Below are 18,650 nucleotides of genomic sequence, written 5' to 3' on the forward strand. Positions count from 1 at the left end.
TTCATGTTAACAGACTAACGTTAGCTAGCGAGCTTGCTGAGCAACCGACCGTGGAATCATGAATAGATTTGCTACCAAACTTGGAGGCTTGCAAATATAAATATTGACTGGCAAGTGTTTGCTAACTTAATGCAAAATAATGTTGCTGCTGATATCTACATTTAGATTTTGGTTAAACCCTATTGTACCAATGCCATGCATGACGTATAGCAATTTTATTAAAGTAAAATAAGAACTGGTAAATATAAGGTAGCATGCACAATAAATGACTAGAAGCTGGAAAACATTACTTATGCAATAAGGCTGGTTTATCATGGATTTTATTTTACCATTAGCTTCATGTTAGCTCAGCTGTGCTGTCAGACATACAGGCTACATTACATCTGCTGGGTGACATGGAAGCTGTAATTAGGGCCACATTTCTCTCTCTTTAAAGATCTGTGCTATATGTGTATGTATGTATGTATGTATGTATATATATCAGCACAGACCTTTAAACAGAGAGAGATGTGACCCTGTATTGACTTTTCTATATGTGTGTGTGTGTCATATTTGTACTTTTTAAAATCCCAAATGTTAATGCAATTTCAACAGCAGCACAACCTTACTGCATAATAGTTGTCTTATCTGATGCCATCCCTAGGCTGATTTAAACATTTTATTTAGGCTGCTATATTTAACAGCGAGTTCATTTTATTCAGGTGTGAGGATGGTGGATCAGGAAAGACAGGGGAAAGCAACAGGTAGGTCTAACATTAGGTGGAAGTGTAGAGGGAGCTTGATACCAACTTGATACCAACAGATTAATTTCTTAATATTATTAATATGGAAAAGGTAAGGGTGTAATGGTTCACAAAATTCAGGGTTCGGTTCGATACGATACACTTGTATCACGTTTCGGTACGTGTTAGATACGGCAAAAAGAAAAAGAAATGGCAGAGAAATTTCCATGAATACATTTTTATATATTTGTGTCCATATACCATATAATTATGGTAGGCTTACAGTAGTTGTCTGATATAATTTAAAAAAAAAACTTTATTATTTCAAGCCCATACATGATGATGTCCGGCACACTTTTTTATTTAGGGGGGGCGCCAAACCTGTTTCTGCATACCCCCTAACACTGAGTAGTTGCGCCCCTGCTGTGAGGAGTAGCAGATCACTTGGCTGAGAAGGAGACAAAACCTCCACATTATCTGACATGCAAAGATGTACACATTCTTGAAAAATGCATCTGCAATTGTTAAGAAAATTTCGCAAAGCCATTGCTTTTCCTTGTCTACTTCTACCGCTTGTATTTTGAAATGCCCTCTTTTTCCTTGTCCTAAAATGACGTATATGCTGACGCATCCGGAACGTATCCGGAACTAGGACCATATGCAATGCCACGCATAAGGGCACTGTCAGTACACGATCCGTTCCACCTGCACGATCCGTTCCCGCATGCACACAATGACGTTGTAGAAACCGCACATGCGCAAATTATGATTTTGTTTTGCAACGATTTACGACACTGCACGATCTGTTCCACGCTTGCGCAGCTTTGTTTTACGTTGTTTATATTTTTTACTGTTAAATAAAACAACAATACTCAATTAACTTCTCTGCTGTCCACCTGGTCTCATTTCAATATGCGTTCTGTCAAGTCAGTTTGAAATACTGTAATGTTTCCCCTGACTTTGTAGTATGTAGTTCTTTCTTCATGTAAATTAATATAGTCTAGTTAGACATACGTGTTATGTTCCTTATTGGCTTCTGTAAACGCCATTCAAGGGATTATTTTACTAATTTAGATTAAATGGATAGATATATTAGCCTATATAGACCCATACTAATAAATTACTACATTTAAAGTTAACTAGTATTATCAGATTTAAATTAAAAAAACAACACAAACCGTCTTTGACAATACTACTGACCTCAGATCGAAACACGGTAAGGTAAATAGACCATACAGCAATGAATCCCAAAATGGAGTTTGGAGGAAACTGAAGATTTGCAGTCGATAAAAATACTTTATTCCACATGTAACCAAAATCATCTATGTTCATGTAACAACTCTATTATTTTTGATTGGCGCAGTAAGAAATCTGGTTTTCAAAAAGGAAAAAGACAATTGAGAGAGGAGAGACAAAAGAAAGGGTGTCAATCTGTAACCCAGTTTTTCACCAAGAAAGGTGGGTAGCATTCAGTCTGAGTGGTATTAACCTGTTGTCCATAGTGAAATAAACTAGCTAGCTGCACGCTAGTCTCAGCCAGCATTTCAATAACATTTAAATGGTGCAGGGAAACGCTTAGCAATATATTCATATTAAATAATTGTCCGTGCCCATCTTAGCAGACTTAACAACAGATGAGTCAGCAGCACCCCAGTCTCCCCATAACTGCACCCCTGCCTGTCCCAGTGACGAAGGTGAGCAACATTATGTTAATAACTTGACATCATTCCAGGGAGTCTGTGTGGGGTTCTCTGTCTCTCTTGCTCTTTTTACCATAACAAAAAAGAAAGTGGAATATTTATGACTGACAGAAATCAAACACAAATTATTTTCTCACATAATGACCATTATGACATGAAAAAAGAACCTCTTGTCTGTATTAGATGCATTTAGAAACAATCAACCTGCATGCAAGTTACAGATAATATTCAAATAATCCAGTTTGATGCGTTCATTTAGACTGAATTTTGTCCGTTAAATGACATCTATAGATACAGGCCTTATTACTCCCACCATGAAGGGCAGTGTATTTGAGAAGCTTGCACACACACAAATCTATCATATCTAATGTATGTAATCAAGCTATATGATACGTGTTCATATTTTTATAAAAATAGGAATAAAAAGGATCTTGCTTGGAAGAAAGTGAGTGAGGAGGTAGGAGAATCTGGTAAGTTGTAAAAACATTTTCATGAAGCGAATTTCACTCGCGAATGACACGAACAGTGCGAATGACACGCATTTCACGCACGAATTAAGCGAATTTCACGCACGAATGAAGCGAGTAAACACAAAATGTTCAAGCGTCCAACTAAACGCGCTATTCGCGAGTAGTGAAGTGGCGCTAAATAACGTTATTTAATTAACGTTAAATTGAAGAGGACTTCACGTTGTTGCCGCTGCTTTCACCTGTGACAGTGTCAATGAAGTTGACACAGATGAGGTGGAAGAGTTGTCCAGTGATGGCTTTGGTGAGTCAACCACCAAGTTTTGCTAGTAATATAGCCATAGCCCTACACTGATAAAATATATTTTGTAGTGAAGTAAATAAACTTACTACAGAAAAAGCTAATTTAACCCTTATGTTATGTTGTGGATGTTTTCGTCCACTATGTGTTGCTGTTGAGTCTTAATTTGGCCACAACTATCTCTGTGTCACAGCAAATGGAATGGTTTTTGGTGACAAATCTTATTTTGACACATATTTTGGGAAAATGCTTTGAACATTTTCAAAATCTCAACAATACACTGAGCAAATTCACAACCCCTTCGTTTTGTTCGGGATGAAAACATCCACTCAATCAAATGTCTGTAAAAATCTGATAAATATGTGGTTTAATTTTTTTGCATAAATCTATTAATCAACCTCAGTCCTGATCAAAACTTCTAAATGTTTAAGAAAACATCCTAGATTTTTACTCTTTTATTGCAAATGATTTTTTTCAAAAACTGGAAAAAAACAAACAGAAAATGACTTATTTTCAATATAAAAGTGATTGTGGACTGGATTGTTTTTAACCTTTTATCACAGTCTTGGACATGTGAAAGATTAGTAACAATATTGGATTTGATGCATTGTTAGTTTTTGTGCAGCATCAGATTAAAAAAATCCTCCCAATCATGTATCATGTACATAGGTTTGTTTGTAGAATGTTTGAGATGTTCAATCTCAAATGTAATGTCAATTCACTGAGAATATCCTGTATCTTGTACACGGGTTGTTTGTAGATTTTTTGAAATGTTATATTGATTTGATCTTAAAAAAATAATAAACAGTGCTAGTTTTCCTGGCATTTTGGCAAAGATCCGAAACCTTATTCTCTATTGGGTTCCATCGTGACTATTAGTTTGTGCAGTGGTACACTTCGTGTGTTCTCTGCTTTCCATCTTGATTTTGAAGTAAACATTTTTCGTTCTCTTTTAAAGATCGGATAGTGGGGCCCCGTACACACCTTCGCCTTGGTCCCCAATTTGCTAAATCCTCCACTGGATGTAACGGCTATATGTTTAACCAATTGTATTCAAATCCATCCGTTTTGGGGCTTACCAATGGCTAAACCAAAACGTCTGTACGTCTTTAGGCGAACGCAAATTAAACGCTTACACGTTACGTCTGAAGACATTTTTGCCTAAATGGCCTTCCAACAGACACAAGAGATGTACATCACAAAGCACACTGATGTCTTTCGTAACTGTTATCCAATCATTAAAACCAAGCGTTTAATGAGCCTGCCTCAAAACCCGGGTAGAAAATACCCTATTAGTAATTGATTTAGTTGTTTTTTAATGTAAAAGTCACGCGAACGTCATAAGTTTACCTCAGACAACAGTATAAAATAATACAAAGAGGTCAGTTCATGACACCCTTAATAAACTGTAACACTTAGTGATGCGCTGGCAGTTAATCTGCAGCCAGTATACAGAGTTAATCATAAATCACAGAAATGTTCAACTACTCTTCCTCAGGTTTATGATGGTGAATTGATCTCTGACGAGAGTTAAAGTTAAAGCCATGAATTCAAGTCTTCTGTAATGTGTTTATAATTCAACTGGGACAAACCTCGTTTATCAGGAACTTTATACGTGTTAATGACAGTCACAGAGTTTACGGAGCCAGCACTAACTGACCCACTATTAACAAACCTACCTGATGCGAGCAGCATTATAAACACTAAACAACGAACACAATCATCATAAACAGGCTTTAATAAACTCACAGTTTCTCAAGGTGAAGCGCAGGTGAAGTGTGAAATATCGCCTGTATATGTCACTGATCCCAGAACAGAGAAGATAAACATGAACACACTTCGCGGTTTTAATAATTCCTGTCAGAGTGGGAGAGTTTCCGCCTTCGAGTAACAAGCCAATCATCAACCGTCTTCAAGAGACTGACGTTTTTCTGGGGGAGGGGCTTAGAACTGTACACTAGAACTGTGAGAAAAGGAGTAAATGGTCAAACACGTGTTATTCATTACTGCATTACGTTCTTCACAAACTGTGTTTCAAACAGCACAAAAGAAACTTACATGATTTTATTCGGACATAGCCTCACACTATACAAAAGGGAATTCTGTAATGGTTTCAATGGTCATGGACGATGCTTCAATTTTTTTGTTTTCCATACATTTTCACTCTATTAAAAAACGTGTCCGTCATAGAGTCCCCCTTCTCATGAAAAGCCCCAAAATGTTCAGAAATGATTAGAAGACACAGAATATAACGGACCATCATTCAGCCAACATAGTTTTTTATTAGTAACTTGATTTCTTAGAATAGTGGTCAGTGCTGTAATGTACAGTATGGGATAAAGTGAAATCAGACAGTAGATGTCAGTAGATGTAAGGGTTGAAATGAAAGTTGCTGAAGGGTTTAAATGGAGTTGATCTCATGGCTGGATTACTGAACCCGGAGAAACATTCGAAATCTTAAATCCATTATCGGATTTTTATTCATGCAGATCTCTTCAGTGCTGTGAGGATTTTATTGTTGATTATTTATTTCTCTCTCTCTCTCATCATGTCAATGCTTTTAGGCGACGCTGCTTCACTTGAGCTTCAGCACACGTTACACGGATTATCTAACGTGCTCTCACTCATAGGCCTATGTGATATTATAACATGTTTTAGCACAGAGAAGCTGCCTGATGTAAAATGAAGTTATAACGCTTGTTTATGTTTTGTGTCTGTTCACGAGTTAATGCTACTTGTTAATGCTAGCTGCTAAAGCTAACTGAAGCTAGTCCGTCCGCAAGAAATAAAGAATCAGTGTTCAATGGCAGATTTTATACTGCAAACGCGAATCACTCTATTGTTTTACTTTGTTTTGTTGTGTGTGTTTTAACGTTTAAATAACATACGTGATTATTCTGGCCATCATATAGGCTAATTTACCGTGACTCTAAACTAATGTACTTTCCACAACACCAGATTTTACTGTAGTATAGACACGCATGATTGAATAATATACTAACACTGTCTTATTAACTTGTTTGTATGTTTAAATTTGGGTTTCAGGTTATACCGATATTGACAATAGTAGTATTTGTAAGTACTGTATCGATATTATTTAACTTAAAGCTGCCGTCACGTGCTCTGGGAAATTTGACAATTCCCGAAAATAATGTTTGTACCGGTGCTCTTTAAATGATAGAATATGCTTGTAATGTTTTATGCTACTGAATCATTAGTAACAGCAATGTTTTAATGTTTCTAAATCCAGCCGTTACTTCCGGGTTGAAGTGGGAATAGAGGGTATGCATTGACGTCACGTACTTTCCCACGTGAACACGCCGGGACACGCCCCTCTTGAGCGCCAAGACACGTTCCCCTAGCTATGTCCCAATTCAGTGGCGGCTACCTACTAAGGTCGCGGATTTAAAAACGAGGACTTGTGCTTGAAAGGTTAGGGTTAACCCTAAGCCTAACAGACTCAAAAGTCCAAAAACGGAACTGTAATGAGACGCTATAATAGCGTCACCTGCTGCTCATGTTGCGGTTACAGCAGCGACACACAGCAGAGAAGATTTTTAACAAATACAGAGCCAGAAAAATTTTATTTTATTTTTGAGAATGTGACACGTTTATGTAGATTACAACAGCCCAACAGTTTATTACATTAACCAACTGTATAAATTGAAAACACAATAATACACCAATAATGTTAATTAACAACATCATATATAAGATTTACCCTTTTTGTGAATTACATACTTTTATTTAACTAAAGTTTTGAATGATTATTCAAACATTTCAAGCCATTACAGGCACCCATTGAATCTCAGGATAGCCTAAGCGGTGAAGGATACATTCGGTCTATTCTTAAAAACCTGCTGAAATAAGGTCGCATTTTGGGGCTGCATTTGAAGCAACCTTTGAATCGGGACAGCCTTACCAGCTTTCAGTCGCGCTGCTGTGACTAGGGCTGCAACCAACGATTATTTTGATAATCGATTAATCTACGATTATTCACGTACACATGACAGCATACTCTGCATTTAAGTCTGCATTTAAACGTATCCAGGAAAATGGATAAAACCAGTGGATGGTGATGTTGTTGTGTAAAGAAATCGGACGGTGCCTTGACAGATACACATGCACAGTTATAAGCCAAGCAGACTTTTTAATGCCGTTCGTGGACGTATATGTCCGTTTAAGGTCTGGCGAATGTAAATAGTGTGTCTCTGCTGGTCTTATAGAGTGTTCACAGCAAACGCGGTATAATCGCATGTAGTTGGACGCTTGAACATTTTGAGTTTACTCGCATCATTCGTGCGTAAAATTTGCTTTTGCTCGCTAACGACCCTACTAGAGCAAGCTCCTGATTGGTTAACGCGGCGCAAACACGCGAACGCTCAATTCGTGTGAATCGCACCGCAAGTAGGTCATCGCGTCTTTGCTGGGGAAACATTAATACATAGTCAGACTGAGCGCGTAATACGCATGCGGGTAATACGAATCGTTTTCAGAAAGTTTTGACTTGCAGTTTACATGGAAACTAAAAGGGTGTCGTTTTCAAAAAGTTGCACTTTGAGACCCGTTTTCAAAAATTGGGGTTTTCAGTCCCCTAAAACGCTGTTTCCTTCTAAACATACAGCTAAAACACATAATTGTTTTGCATTCAGAAAATATTTTGTGGCAATATTGTGTAATTTTATTGTTGAAGGCGGCCTTAGGAAGGCCAAAATGAACAATAGCTGAAGTGGAGTAGAGAGGATTCATGCCTATAAACTTTCTCTTATTATAGTGGTAAAGGCCTGCAGATTCCATTCCACGTTTTTCCATTTAACGTTTGCTCCTCACATCAACAGGTAGATGCAGTAGAGTCTACATTACAGCTAGTGCTGGATCTGCAGAAGTAATGTTTTCATCGTTTTTAAATTATCTGTCGGTAATGTTTTTGCTCTTGGTCTAATATTGTTTTTGGAAGTCTGGAACCCATCTTTTGACACCACATACGCTGTTGTTGTTACACTTTCTATGCCTTTAGAAAAAATTACGTGTTATGAAAAGAGTGTTGTGTTCTGCATAAAACTCTGAATAAAACAGGTAATATAGAGTTTCGATTTTTAGTACTGTTGTCACGAAATGGCTTGGACAGAACCCAGATGCAGGCAAACGAAGGGTTAACAAAAAACAGGAACCAGGGTAATCCAACAACGCTAGGAAGCGTATACAGGGGAGACTACCATGAGAGCAAGACATCCGATCAAACATACATCAAGTATAGAATAACACAAACAATGCACTGAACAGAGGGAAACTGGGACTATATATAGAGAGACACTAACAAGGAGTAATTACATGGGCAGAGTGGTGACAGGTGATGGGAATGAAACCCTAACGAGAGTGAAACAAGAAAACACTGAGCAGGTGATGGGAATGAAACCCTAATGAGAGTGAACCAATAAAACACTGAGCAGGGGATGGGAATGAACCCTAATGAGAGTGAACCAAGAAAACACTGAGCAGGTGATGAGAATGAAACCCTAATGGTAATATTACGGAAGACAGGAGGGCGGGGCTGAGAGACATAAAAGGAAGACACGTGGCGCCAAGTAACAGCAAAAGCCACGTGTCTCCACACATAACAAAACAAAACCCGAAAGACGTGGCAATGTCATGACTCTGCCGAGTGAGCTAGAGAACTCGAGACAGGAAGGACAGAGTCCTGACAACTGTGACCATACTGTGCGGTTCTTGTAAATAACTGCAATATGCAAATACTGGTTAATCCATCTATCCATGTAAATAAACAAATAAAAAAACATATAAAAAATAAAAACATTCTGCTGACTAATAAACAAAGTTTAAACATCTGAAATATGGGACGCGGTGTGAAGGGACAAACTGCTTGTGCTGTTTTATGTATAAAGTAATTAAAGTATTTATAACAGTGGGGTGCCACAACCCCTACCAACCCCCCCCCCACGATCCCGGGTCTCCTGGATTTTGGTACCGAAATGTTTACAGGTATATCAATTATTGGTCACTGCCTATACACGATTAATCTCTGACTTTAATATAAAGTCACTACAACTTCTCAACAGATATTGATTCTTTGCAGAGGTCTTCCGGAAGTTAAGTCACATAACGTTTGTTTATCTTGTGGCAGCTGAAACCATAAAAAAAGTGAATGGGAAAATGGTCACACTAAAAATGCATCTCTCTCTTTCTCTTTTTTTCTGTGTACTAAGAGCTGGATATGGCGTTGTGGATTCAGGCTCAGCAGTTACAAGGGGACGCCCTGCATCAGATGCAGTCTTTGTACGGGCAGCATTTCCCTATCGAGGTGCGGCACTATCTGGCGCAGTGGCTGGAAGCTCAGCCGTGGTAAGTGTTCCTGCTCTGCTGTTTGTCTGAAATTTGCTCTGTGACATGAGACACAAACTGTGCTTGTGTTTCGCAGGGATGCTTTAGACCTGGAGAACCAGCAGGATGAGTTTAAAGCCAAGCGTCTGTTAGATAGTCTGATCCAGGAGTTACAGAGGAGGGCAGAACATCAGATGGGAGAAGATGGCTTTCTGCTCAAGATCAAACTTGGTCATTATGCTTCACAGCTGAAGGTACTACCCCGTGGTAACTGAACTCAAGGGGCCCTATCATACACCTGGTGCAATGTTGTGCCAGGCACGAATCAAGTGTTTTTTGCCTATTTCAGGCGGACCTAGTTACCATTTTCACGGCATGTGCCATATTGTTTAAATAGCAAATGCATTTATTATTTCCTGGAAAAACACGAGCTGTTGGAGGCGGGACTAGTGGGGAGAGTGGGATGGAACTACAGCATGAGCACACAACACATCATGACATTAATCCCTTCGTGTTTTGTACATTATGTATTATTATTATTATTACAGACACACCTAAACTTCATTATCGCAAGAGTAACGAGCCTCAGAGCAGCCCATCTTGATAGCGCAGATAATCTTGATGGTGAGCGGGTCCCACGTGTCGGTTGGCTTGTGGGGTTGACATGCTTTTCCGGTAGAAAGGCCAATAAAAGGAATAGGATCCCTTTAATGGCACGCCGTAAGTGATGAGTGTTGAAGTTGACGGTCTGATCATGCATTTAGTTCCTGGCATCCAATTGGCTGATTTGCAATATGTGTTAGAAAGCAATTGAACTGTGGTACCTACTAAAGTGGCCAGTGAGTGAATATTGCAGCATAAACAAGGAGTGGTCCATATACCTCCGAGACAGGATTGTATCGAGGCACAGATCTGGGGAAGGGTACAGAAAACTTTCTGCAGCATTGAAGGTCCCAATGAGCACAGTGGCCTCCATCATCAGTAAATGGAAGAAGTTTGGAACCATCAGGACTCTTCCTAGAGCTGACTGCCCGGCCAAACTGAGTGATCAGGAGAAAAGCGCCTTAGTTAGGGAGGTGACCAAGAACCCGATGGTCACTCTGACAGAGCTCCAGCATGTCTCTGTGGAGAGAGGAGAACCTTCCAGAAGAACAACCATCTCTGCAACACTCCACCAATCAGGCCTGTATGGCACAGTGGCCAGACGGAGGCCACTCCTCAGTAAAAGGCACATTACAGTCCGCCTGGAGTTTGCTCTGGACCTCAGACTGGGGCGAAGGTTCATCTTCCAACAAGACCACCACCCTAAGCACAGAGCCAAGATAACAAAGGAGTGGCTACAGGACAACTTTGTGAATGTCCTTGAGTGGCCCAGCCAGAGCCCAGACTTGAACCCGATTGAACATCTCTGGAGAGATCTGAAAATGGCTGTGCACCAACGCTCCCCATCCAACCTGATGGAGCTTGAGAGATCTTGCAAAGATGAATGGGAGAACCTGCCCAAAAATACGTAGGTGTGACAAACTTGTAGCTTCATACTCAAAAAGACTTGAGGCTGTAATTGGTGTCAAAGGTGCTTCAACAAAGTATTGAGCAAAGGCTGTGAATACTTATGTACATGTGCTTTTTTCTTTTTAATACATTTTCAAAGATTTCAAACAAACGTCTTTCACGTTGTCATTACGGGGTATTGTTTATAGAATTTTGAGGAAAATAATGAATTGAATCCATTTTGGAATAAGATTGTACCATGGCAGAATGTGGAGAAAGTGGTGCGCTGTGAATACTTTCCGGATGCACTGTATGTGAAGATGATGTGCTGAAGTAAAAATAACGTAATTCCTTTAAGCCAGAGCAGGAGGGAATTCAAAGTCTGAGCATAATAGTGTGTCTGTGCAGACTGCTGGCAGTGCAAGGGTCCGTAAAATGTTGATGATGCATAAGAAGAGATCTATAAGAAAACATAAATTCCCCCAATTGAGCAGATGAGTGGACTGTGTGGCCAGCATATGAAAATTATCTGAATTCTTGGTTTGGTCTTTGTCAGAACAGACTTGCAGTGTAGACGACACGTGTTGAAACCACCACAAAAACGGCACAACAAACCTAATAAGACACTTAGAAACGCATCACACAGCTGAATATGCCCAGTTTGAACAAGGGAAAGCGGCTAACACTAATGCTAGAGCTCCAAGCCGGAGCTCTATGCCAACCACAAGTCAGCTTTCTGTCCTATCTTTAATTGGTATGAACAGTGAAAAAACTTAAGTAATTATTAGAAGAATTATGGAATTCATGGCCCTTGATGACCAGCCATTCTCCATAGTTGAGGACAGAGGCTTCAGAAATATGATGCATTATCTCAGCCCAAAATACATTATACAGTGTTGGATGGTACTTTTCTGATGTTGCGTTACCGGAGTTGTTTCATGTTGTGTCAAAACACACACACACAGCCTGTTAGAAGCCGATCCCGAGGCAGCCATCAGTTTTACAACTGATGGACTTGGACATGTAACATCAGCTTGATGTCAATGATGAGCCTGACTGCTCACCGGGTAGACAAAGAATTCCAACGGCAAAAACTACTGCAATGTCAAGAACTGACAGGGTCCCCATACTGCTGCCAACTTGGCAGCAACGTTTGACACAATGTTGCAGTGATGGGGTTTGGACAAGAACAGGGCTCATGTCGTGCTTCGACACAATGCAAGAAATATAAACACAGCACTCGATGAGGGCAACCTGACAAGTTTGCCCTGCATGGCACATACATTACAACTGGTTATAAATGTGGGTGTGTTATCGCATCGAAGCTTCGCTGATGTGCTCACAATTGCCAGGAAGATTGTATGACATTTTAAGCACTCAACTCTTTCTTATTCGCGACTTCATGACATTCACCCACAGCTGGGCCAGCCCAGTAAAAGACGGTTGGATATAAAAGAAAATCCAACATGGTGGAACAGCTAATTTAATTAGCTGCAGTCACTGGTGGAACAGAGACATGCTTTGGAGGCATACGCAACGGAGCACGAGCTGCCGGCCAGACTCAACACGCATCAGTGGGGGCTTATTGAAAACGTCCTGACGTTGCTCGCACCTTTCGAGGAGCTCACAAAGGAAATTAGCTCCTTGAGAGCAACAGCCACAGACGTCATTCCAGCCATCACTGCACTTAAATGGCTTTTGGAGAAAAGGGCAGCAGATGCTTCTCTTGGTGATGAAAAACCTTCTATTAATGCTAAAGTAATAGCATTTTGCATCTGTTGGTAAGAAAGAAAAGGGGCCTTGTTATTCAGTTATTACGCACTGCACATATTATTACGTTATTGTACATTTCTGTTGTACTATTTTGTTCTATTTTCAGTTGTATGTTCAACTGTTATTTCTATCTTTTTCAAGTCACAGAGCACTTTATTTTGTTAAGGTGAAAAGATCCTGAAATTATATGTTGTTTTATGAAAATAAAAGTTTTCATTAAAGAAAAGTCGATTTTTGTTTGTATGTGCTTTCAATTATAGTTCTTAAACAAAATCTGAATCTGCAAAAATCTGAAACGGCAGGACACACTTACAAAAAAATCGAAATCGCCAAAGGAAAATGCCATCGATGCAATTTTGATTATTGATTTTTTAAATGGTGAAACTGTGTGTGAATTGTTTCCATTTGAAAAATTCACAGCTTAAATATGCAATCATGTTGAATTGCAGAACCTTAAATTAATACAATGCATTTTTTCAGCCTTTGCTATTTAACATGTTGTTATATGTGATGATTGTGTCTTTTGTTGTTTTTACATCAGAAAAGTTGGGTTTGTGTCATGAATTTCATAAATGTTGATGTATTTTTAGAGCACATATGACTTGTGTCCTCTGGAGCTGGTACGCTGTGTCAAACACATTCTCTACACTGAGCAAAGACTTGTGCAGGTCGCATCTAATGTAAGTTACACACACTCACTCACTTTACATCTTTACCAGAGGAACGGTGTGTGTGAGTAATGTGGCATGTTTGACGTTCAGGCCAGCAGTCCAGGTGCCGGTCCAGTAGACGGAACCCCTCAGAGATACCAGCAGATCAATCAGACGTTTGAAGAGCTGCGGGTCATGATGCAGGACACAGAGAATGATCTGCGGAAACTGCAGCACAGTCAGGAATATTTCATCATCCAGTATCAGGAGAGTCTGAGGATACAGGGTATGAACATCCATCTGTTTGTGTGTTAACATAAGTTATGAGGTTCTAAATTCTCTTCGCTGAGTAAATGTGAATAGGCTCCGCTCCAGACAGCATGTGGACATGTTACATTTTTATAATAAAACTAGACAAGTTTTTGATTGCTATTTGCCTGCTATTTTTTTTGATGAACAAAACAATTTGTCTGACGGAAAAAGGTATGCCGGTCTTTAAAAAAGCCTTTTGTCATTTTAATTTGTTAGCCATTTAAAGTGGCCGTGCAACAGTGTTTCATGCATTCTGACTTCTTTACAATGTTAAACGTGTTGTCGTCTCATCCTTAACATGGTCAACTTGTCAAAAAACTAGTTGGACGTATGACGTAGTATTTCTGTTCACAATACACTCCCCCAGCGTTCGTACTGGTTTCAGAAAATCGTCACATAACAACTTTTTTAGTCCCTTATTGGACAATTCTCCCGGAAAAACACGCGGCATGACCAAGCATCAACAATGGAGAGCGGGAGAAGGAGCATGTGCACAAGCCACTTTCACTTGTGCTTAGGAGAGAGAGAGTGAGAGAGAAAGAAAGCACTATGAAGTTTAGCTGTGTTTGTTTCTTCGCTGCATTGGGGTGATGAATGTTCTATAAACGATGGATATAACGCTTGATTTGGAGATCGTTTGAAACTGATAGATGGAGTGGCGGTCCCAGCTCTAAAAGATGCTAGATATGAACTGCACACGCATATATGCACTTATCCTTGGAGTTGTCTTTTGATAATCCTCATGGTTCAGATAAGATTGGGCCAGAGGCACATGGAGTACAGGAGGCATTCACAGCAGCTGATATAGACGGTTTCAAAGCAACAACATAAACATATGTTATTGTGTATGCGCACGTTCTTTTGCTGTTCACGTTAACTTGCGGTAAACCTTCAAAAATAATAGAGTGCATCTAGATTATTTCTGATAGTAATAAAGAAGGAAACAGAATAGCCGTTGGCTAAACTTGTCTCTCCAATATTTGAATTTAGACTCGATTGCTAGATGTCAATGTCTAATGCAGTTTCTTTAACTGCGACAAAACTAAAGGACTCATTCAACCAATTGTTGATTAAGTTATTCTAGGTGTTATCAAAAGTCTGGAGTTTTGAGATCTTAGAGAGCGTGATGGGTTGTAGTGTGATAGAAGCTGTGTTATGTAGGTAGGGGCAAAACCGTTTATGGCTTTTTAAAATAACTTTAAAGTCAATACGATATGTAACAAATATCCTGTTGTGGAATTTTCTTATTCCTTAATCAAGGTGAGTTTTAAACACTTCAGACAAATGCAATACACAGAGAGCATGAGTTACCTTGCAAGGTATTTTATATTTTATTGACATTCAGTCTGCATCACAAGCATGGTGCAGAGAGAAGGTGCCCTCCTTCTCACTTACAGGGCTTTTATATGATCCAAACATGACACCCTTCTTCTCCCCCACCCTTGAGCAAGAACGTATCTTTGGTAACAAAAATGTGTCGCCATCTCTTATCTTCACCAGAACCTCTTAGTCTTTGCTCAAGGGCAAAGGAGCTGAGTGGTCTGCCACGTAGCAAAACATTTCTAAGGAATTTAAGAACAACAAGATAGACAGTCTTGAATCAATTTTTACAGAGATTAGCGTGAAGAAACCCACGTCATGAACATTTCCATCACATTCCCATCTCTTATCATATATGATAACCAAACTTATGATGCCTCAACCTGTAAGATGAGCACTGCCCTTTCTCCTTCAGATTTCATAGGCCATTGTCATCGTACTCAATAAATTCCCCTTCCGTGGGATTGATGGTCTGCACCATGAACCTTTGTTCAATTGCAGCCATGCTCCCTAATAGTATTTTATTTAAACAGTTTTGAAAACAGTAAATTAAACATGGTAACATAATTATAAGAAATAACAATCCCACTAGAATGGGTAATGCCACCTGCATCAGCCACGCCCCCCAACTTTGGCTATTCCACCATTTCAACAGACTGTTAGTCATATCATCCGGTTCCCTGATTGCATTCTTCATGTGTTTTATGATGTCTGTGACATTATTAGCATAATCCGGAATGTAGAAACAACAACTGACCCCGAGCATTTTGCACACACCGCCTTTCTCTGCCGTAAGCATGTCTAAAACCAATCTACTCTGTAAAACTACTTCCCTTATCTGTGCCATCTCCTCGCTCAATAGACCCAAAGCTTTTTCAGTCGAGTTTGCCAATGCTAAAACCTGCCAAGCCAATCCGTTCAATTTTGTCATGCTTATAGCTCCACCAAGACCTCCAAAAATATTCCACAGGACAGTGCCCTGTGGGGATGTCCAGGGGTCCATCAGCCATGCCCCTTCATAGGTACTGGGCATGCTGTCAACGTCGAGCAAATCTCTTTTTTCTCTGATTTTTCTAGGTGCGTAGGCAGCTGCTCCTACGGACAGGAGAGCTGGATAACAGCAGCCTGTCCATTTCATGGGCAGTCTGTGGAATGCTCTTTCCCCACAGACCCATACTACGCCACTTTGGCCTACCTCGTCCTCTGAGAACGGGCAGGTGAAATTCCAGCTATTAAATGAACAATTTGGTTGGTTTTCATTGGTTTTCACTATGTTTTTGCATTCTGATGTTCCTATGAGTGGCCCCCCTTTCGCTCTACACAGGCAAACATGTCCTATCCTGGGGTGTATATTCAGAGGCCTGGTGTCAAAACTGATACTGTACTTACCACCTGGTTCTTTGCAGTCTGTCTTTCGTGCCGCCTCTGCTTCGTTGGTGCTGTTTGCAACTGTCAACAGGGTGGCGGCTTTGCAGGGTAATTGACCTTTTAGCCTTCTCTCATCCTCTAATTTCAGAGGACTGACTTTCCAAGCCTGCTCGAGTTGCATACACCACCAACAACTGTCATTCACTCCAACCTCTTTCTTTTCTATCAGTGCCAATGCACATGCCTTATTGCCTTTGCATTGGTATATTGCCTTTCTCATATCTACGTCCGTTTCTCCTGGATCTATCCATGTCCTAGCCTCTACTTCCTGTGCCTCTTTTTCTGCCTGCTCTGCCGCTTGAAAATTCCTTGGCTGCACTGATATCTGAACCTTCTGACCTGTGTCTTTCCCGTTTCTCTACCACATACACCAATACTGCACTGCTTAAACCTTTATCACTTTCCATATTTCCACTATTATTTGGGAAGCTGCCCCCGTTCCCTCATAATTAAAAATTTTCTGAGTTAGAGCTAGACTTTTTCCTTTTTATTTGGCCGTCCCAGGGGACATAATTGCCCACATTTTCAAATTTTGTTGCCTTTTCCACAACATCACCTGAGGTACACGTACCTATACCCAAATACATATTTGTTCCCCAGTACCTAGCAGAATTAGGGTAACACTGTCCCTCCCCATACCATTTTATCAAACTTGGAATATAGTGTTGCACAGAAACAAAATTCTATAATCTCTAATTTCTCGGGGTTCGATGCGTCCCCGACTCGAACAGTTGATTCCCTTTGCGAGCACCAATAGTGCCCCTCCTGTCGCTTCAGTCAGCACGACCATTGCGAAGAGCCATACGGTTGGAGTTGCCCCTCCTTGGACACCTTTTTGCAGTGGGAGGCATGTCTTTCCTACGACTTCCTGGAAGCTGTGTAATGATTTGTCAGCTCCATTTGCTCCTGCTCTTTTGACCTGCACAAATATTTTGAGAGCAAAAACACAAAAAAACATTGTAACATCTCCCCTTTTGACGCGTGGTCTAGGCCATGCGTCAAAATCGCAAAAGCAGGGAAAAGATTTTTGGCAAACAGGTCAAGCCATTTCGGCCCCCCCAAACATTGTCTGTGTATTTACATGAGCACTCCTTCCAGAGTGCACGCTCAGCTGGTTCTGCAAAATGTTTGCATCTCTGCAAGAGAAAGAGTTTTGTTAGTGATTTCTGGAGAAAATCTGTCTGTCTCTGATGTTGCTTGCTTTGCTGGAAGGTCAGCTCGTCGGCTTCCTGCAAAAAATAGTTTCAGATACAAAAGTGTGTGTGGCATAGTCACACACAACAATGGCTGATGGGAGAAGAATGGCAGATAGAATATCAGCAACCTGTGTGTGGTTAAGAATCTTTTTACCATCAGCTTTTAAAAAGTTTCTGTGTTTCCACAGTGTGCCAAAATCACAAGTTACATCAAATGCATATCTACTGTATGTGTGAATGTTTACACTTTTACTCTCTTCTAATTCGCATGCGCGTGTGAGTGCAAGAGCTCTGCTGTCTGAGCAGAAAAATGGTCCCTAAAAATTACATGAATTGCTTCTTTGTCTTTTGGACGTGCAATGTCTGAAATTGCAGACACGCTCTTTGCGGACAGCTGTCTGCCGTGGTCATTAATTTCGTGACCCAAAAAAATAAACAAACTGTTTTGCCAGCTGGACTTTGGAGACATTTACTTTGTGTTCTTTTCTCTTATCTTTTTAACTGGAAACAAAGGCCTGCGCACCGGTAAATTTGGGCATGGCACAACTATGCCTTTATTTTTTAATCTTTTTAAACTCATTAAATATTGGCCTTATGCCATTGAGACCTCTGGTTTGAGGCTTCTGTTTTGAGGGGGTATTGCTGTTTGCGTGGACGAAAATTACCCTTGGGCGTTATCACAACAGGCTCACAGTTCCTAATCAACCCAACATAATATTTTCCTGTTACCAACAGTTGAAAGGGCACCTTTCCCAAAATTTCTGGTATGTCAATACTCTTCATTAATCTTTTTTGTGTGTGAAAACACTTCAAGTCCCCTTGTTGCTTACAGACAGGCATGATTCTCACGATGGGCGTGCAACAAATTTGAATATTGCACGTCATCCCTTTTAACCCATTCTATGGCGTGCGCACATTTGTCAGCAAAACACCCACATCTCCCCACACCAT

At 40.2% G+C, this 18,650-nt stretch overlaps 2 protein-coding genes across 5 annotated transcripts in view; one reads left to right on the forward strand and one right to left on the reverse strand.

The window, feature by feature from the left end:
- The window catches only part of oplah (5-oxoprolinase, ATP-hydrolysing), a 52,721-nt gene extending 47,617 nt beyond the window's left edge, over positions 1–5,104 (reverse strand). For both annotated transcript variants that reach the window (XR_013787741.1, XM_079476129.1), the window contains exon 1: positions 4,940–5,104. The gene's annotated coding sequence lies outside the window, so the exon portion shown is untranslated. The remainder of the gene's footprint in view (positions 1–4,939) is intronic.
- A 412-nt stretch (positions 5,105–5,516) lies between these two features.
- Positions 5,517–18,650, forward strand: part of stat5b (signal transducer and activator of transcription 5b) — a 31,564-nt gene continuing 18,430 nt past the window's right edge. For 2 of the 3 annotated variants that reach the window (XM_079476467.1, XM_079476469.1), the window contains exons 1-5: positions 5,554–5,693; positions 9,415–9,550; positions 9,627–9,783; positions 13,384–13,473; positions 13,555–13,729. In XM_079476467.1, coding sequence (XP_079332593.1) covers positions 9,423–9,550; positions 9,627–9,783; positions 13,384–13,473; positions 13,555–13,729 — 550 coding nt within the window. In that variant the 5' untranslated portion in view covers positions 5,554–5,693; positions 9,415–9,422. Of the gene's footprint in view, positions 5,694–9,414; positions 9,551–9,626; positions 9,784–13,383; positions 13,474–13,554; positions 13,730–18,650 lie in introns of all 3 variants that reach the window. The other variant, XM_079476468.1, reaches the window with a different exon arrangement.

Source organism: Barbatula barbatula (assembly GCF_947034865.1).
Source record: "Barbatula barbatula genome assembly, chromosome: 16".
NCBI lineage: Eukaryota > Metazoa > Chordata > Actinopteri > Cypriniformes > Nemacheilidae > Barbatula > Barbatula barbatula.